This window comes from Leucoraja erinacea, unplaced genomic scaffold (assembly GCF_028641065.1).
Source record: "Leucoraja erinacea ecotype New England unplaced genomic scaffold, Leri_hhj_1 Leri_204S, whole genome shotgun sequence".
In the NCBI taxonomy this organism is placed as follows: domain Eukaryota; kingdom Metazoa; phylum Chordata; class Chondrichthyes; order Rajiformes; family Rajidae; genus Leucoraja; species Leucoraja erinaceus.
Genome location: NW_026576105.1, coordinates 15,001 through 18,776, shown reverse-complemented (window position 1 = coordinate 18,776; position 3,776 = coordinate 15,001). Strand labels below are relative to the sequence as shown.

Below are 3,776 nucleotides of genomic sequence, written 5' to 3'. Positions count from 1 at the left end.
CTCTTTTGGTTCTACAATGCTTGCAAAAACATGTCTATTGGTTCTAAAGCTTGCAAAAAAATGTCTATTGGTCCAATCGGCTCTGACATTCTCTGTATTCTCCCACTGAGCACACGTCACAATCTGGAGCAGGGAGGTACGTCAAATCATGCCCAAGCAGACGTAAGCTGTCGTTCTATCGATTATCAGCAGGAGTTCCGTTGCTGCAGCACATCACCTGCTCTCCACGCACTACGAGCGATGCTGCACAGGTGTCTGAAACAAAAAAGGTCTGACTTCGGGAAAGAGTAAAAATGGGAGTTATTGTACTCGCTGCACTGTGGATGAGGTTCATCGTCGGTAAGGCTGTTATGTTTTTGCCCCAATATAACTAACGTTCTGGGGTCTGGAGAGTTGACCAATTTCAAGGTCACGGAGATTCAGATGAAAGACACAGATATATCGAAAACCCCTGGGTTGTCTGACCACTGGTCGGATCTGTTGGGATGAGTGGTTTTCCCGTGGGGTAGGAAGGCCGTAAGCACCGATCACAAAAAGAAAGTGTCGATTGCATGGAGATGAAGACAACGGATTCACCTGCGTGGTATTGGCAGCAAATGCAATGGAGCAACATACCAGTTGGTCCACGATAAACTGCGCGATTTGTGGCGAAACTTCTTCATCTGCAGTCGAATTAAAAATATGCCAGTCGGCTGCAAAACATGCAGATATCATTTGCGACGATATTGCCACGAATCGGGAGGCAGAGCTACAGGGATAGTTTAGGCAGGCGACAATTGTATTCCGTGGAGCGCAGACATTGAGTGGTAATAGCCGGAGGTGTGTAAATTAGGAGGGGGCATTGAGAGTAGCAGGAAAATGAAGATTCCGAGCGTAGGTTTAAAGCGGGAGCGGTAAGATTTAATAGGGCCGTAAGTGGCCACTTCTTCCAAAGCGGGCGGTGTGTATTTGGACCGAGTTACCAAAGGATGTAGGTGAAACTGAGAGTTGAATCGGGTGTCAGGGGTTATGGGGGGAATGCAGGGAGATGGGTTAGGAGAGAGAGATAGATCGACCATGATCGAATGGCGGAGTACACTTGATGGACAGAATGACCCAATTGTGTTCCCATCACTTATGACCTGATGCCCTTATGACAATAACAGCATTCAAAATAATTTTGAACTGGCAACGAACAGACACCTTTAAGAGGGATATGAGGGAAACGTGGATAAAATATTTAAGAATAAGGGGTCGGCCACTTAGGACTGAGATGAAGAAAATCTTTTTCATTCAGAAAGTTCTGAATCTGTGGAATTCTCTGCCACAGAAGGCAGTGTAGCCCAAGTCAAATGATTTTTTTCGTGGGAAAGTTAGATTTAGCTCTTTGGTCTGACTGAATCAGAGGATATGAGGAGAAAGCTGGCACGGGGTACTGATTGTGGTTGATCAGCCATGCTCATATTGAATGGTGGTGCTGGCTCGAAGGGCCGAATGGCCTACTCCTGCAACTATTGTCTATGTTTCTATGTTTAAAAGGCTGTGGATAAGATTGGACAGCTCGATCGAAGTGGTTGTGTGTGAGTGCGTTGTTTGATTCAATGGATCCCCGTATCAGATATACTCGTGCAATAACACATATGCTATACATATATAGTGAACACATATATAACACATACAGTGAACTATGTTACATTTTTTGTGAATACAGACGCGCGCTTTCCCGCCGATGAGGATTGTATTCAGAGTTCCGACTAATGTTCTTATTTCGTGTCCCAGATCTCAGCTATGCCGATTCCGTGACACAACGAGAGGCCGCCGTCCAGCGGTTGGAGGGCGATCATGTCACGTTTATTTGCACCTATACCAGTGAAGCCTATTATTTATATTGGTACCGTCAGTACCCAGGCAGAAGGCCAGAGTTCGTCGTGTGGAGAGACCCTGGCGGCAAGTATCACTTTCAAGCGGAATTCGCTAAACGCCGCTTTGTTGATGTGATGGATAACACAGCGAGAGAGTATCGACTAACCATTCCTGGGCCACGGTTGTCCGATGTAGCGGTATATTACTGCGCAGCGGCTCACAGTGATAGGTGCGAGCTAAATCCTCGTACAATAATTGTCGTTTCTGGGGCACAGGTGTTGTAGGTTGCGGGCAACTTCCAACCGCTGATGCGGCACTAACAGTAGAATGCAATTACTGAGAGCATAGAATGCAAACGGAAACCTCGTCGACTCGACTTGAAACAATGCACACAGAGTCCTGAATTCAAAGTCAAAGTCACAGTAGCCTTTATTGTCATTCAGACATTTCGGTCTGAACGAAATTTCGTTGCCTTGCAGTCCTATCTATTATATATTAAAACTATGTGGCTGCCGCCTGCCGCCTGGCGTCCGGCTGCCTTTCTGCCTTTTGATTCGCTGCTCCTTCCTATCAGCTTCTAACACACTTCAAAACAAAGTTGCAAGACAGGAACATTCTGAGCTTTTAACCGCAATGGGATATCACAACAAGTGTTTCAACAGGAGGGGGAGGGCCAATTGGTATTGCAATTGGAACTGCTCCAGCAGGCAGGGTAGGTGCAATTGGAGTTTGTTTTCAATCCACTGCTGAGGGAGGCAGGGGAGTGCTGGAATCTTACATTTGGGAACGGGTTCAGTTCCGTTGGAGGAGACGGGTGCATGGTGGAATATTGGGTTGGGGGATCACTCCATTGGGGGAGCAGACGGGTCTGCACTTGGTATAGTATATAATTAAAAAAAAAAGACAAAGACACACAATAAACACAAATTTCACATCCACCACAGTGGGTTCACCAGCCACCTCCTCACTGTGATGGAAGGCAAAAATCTTAAAGTCCTTCCAACGGTTGTTGCAGTCAATGTACGAGCTAGTGCTGTCACTTCCTGCAGCTCAGAACCTCAATTGTTACAGTCAGTTGATTCGCTTGTTCCAACAACCTGTTGTTTCTGGGCTCCTATTGATCAGCGGCAGATTTCGTTAACCGTGGAACCGAATCTCGGTGTAGATGTCACACTGCAATATAGATAGAGAGCGAGGGCAGGTGGAGTATAGACAACATTTAATGTTTAAAGTAAACATCGCTTGTCCAGTGGTGATGTGGACCTGCTGCAGGCAGTGAAGAAAGCGAATGGCATGTTGCCCTTCAGAACAAGAGGAGTTGGGAAGAGGAGCAAGAAGGCCCTTCTGCAATTGTACAGCGCCCGAGTGAGACCACACTTGGAATATGGTGTGCTGTTTTGCTCCCTTAAATTGAGGAAGGACATTCTTGCTATTGAGATAGTGCAACTACGTTCACCAGGTTAATTTCCGGGATGGCGGGACTGTCATAAGCTGAGAGAATGGAGCGGCTGGGCTTGCATCCTTTGGAATTTAGAAGGATGAGAGGGTATCTTCTTGAAACATATAAGATTATTAAGGGTTTGGACGCGCTAGGGGCAGGAACGATGATCCCGATTTTGGGGGAGTCCAGAACTAGGGTCCACATATTAAGAATAAAGGGTTGGCCATTTAGAACGGAGATGTGGAAACGCTTTTTCACACAGAGATTTGTGAATGTTGAATTATCTGCTCCAGAGGGCGGTGGAGGTCGGTTCTCTGTATACTTTCAAGAGAGAGCTAGATAGGGCTCGAGCCAGGGGATAATGGGAAAAGGCAGGAACGAGGTACTGATTGTGGATGATCAGCCATGATTACATTGAAGGGCGGTGCCGGCTGGAAGGGCCGAATTGACTCCTCCTACACATATTGTCTATTGTCTATTGCCTCCAGTCACA

At 46.6% G+C, this 3,776-nt stretch overlaps 1 gene segment (V, D, J or C); it reads left to right on the top strand.

The window, feature by feature from the left end:
• The first annotated feature begins 293 nt into the window (after positions 1–293).
• On the top strand, positions 294–2,126 carry LOC129716293 (Ig heavy chain V region 6.96-like). The segment is given in 2 exon segments: positions 294–339; positions 1,759–2,126. Coding segments are annotated over 2 exon segments (414 nt in total).
• The last annotated feature ends 1,650 nt before the right edge of the window (positions 2,127–3,776 follow it).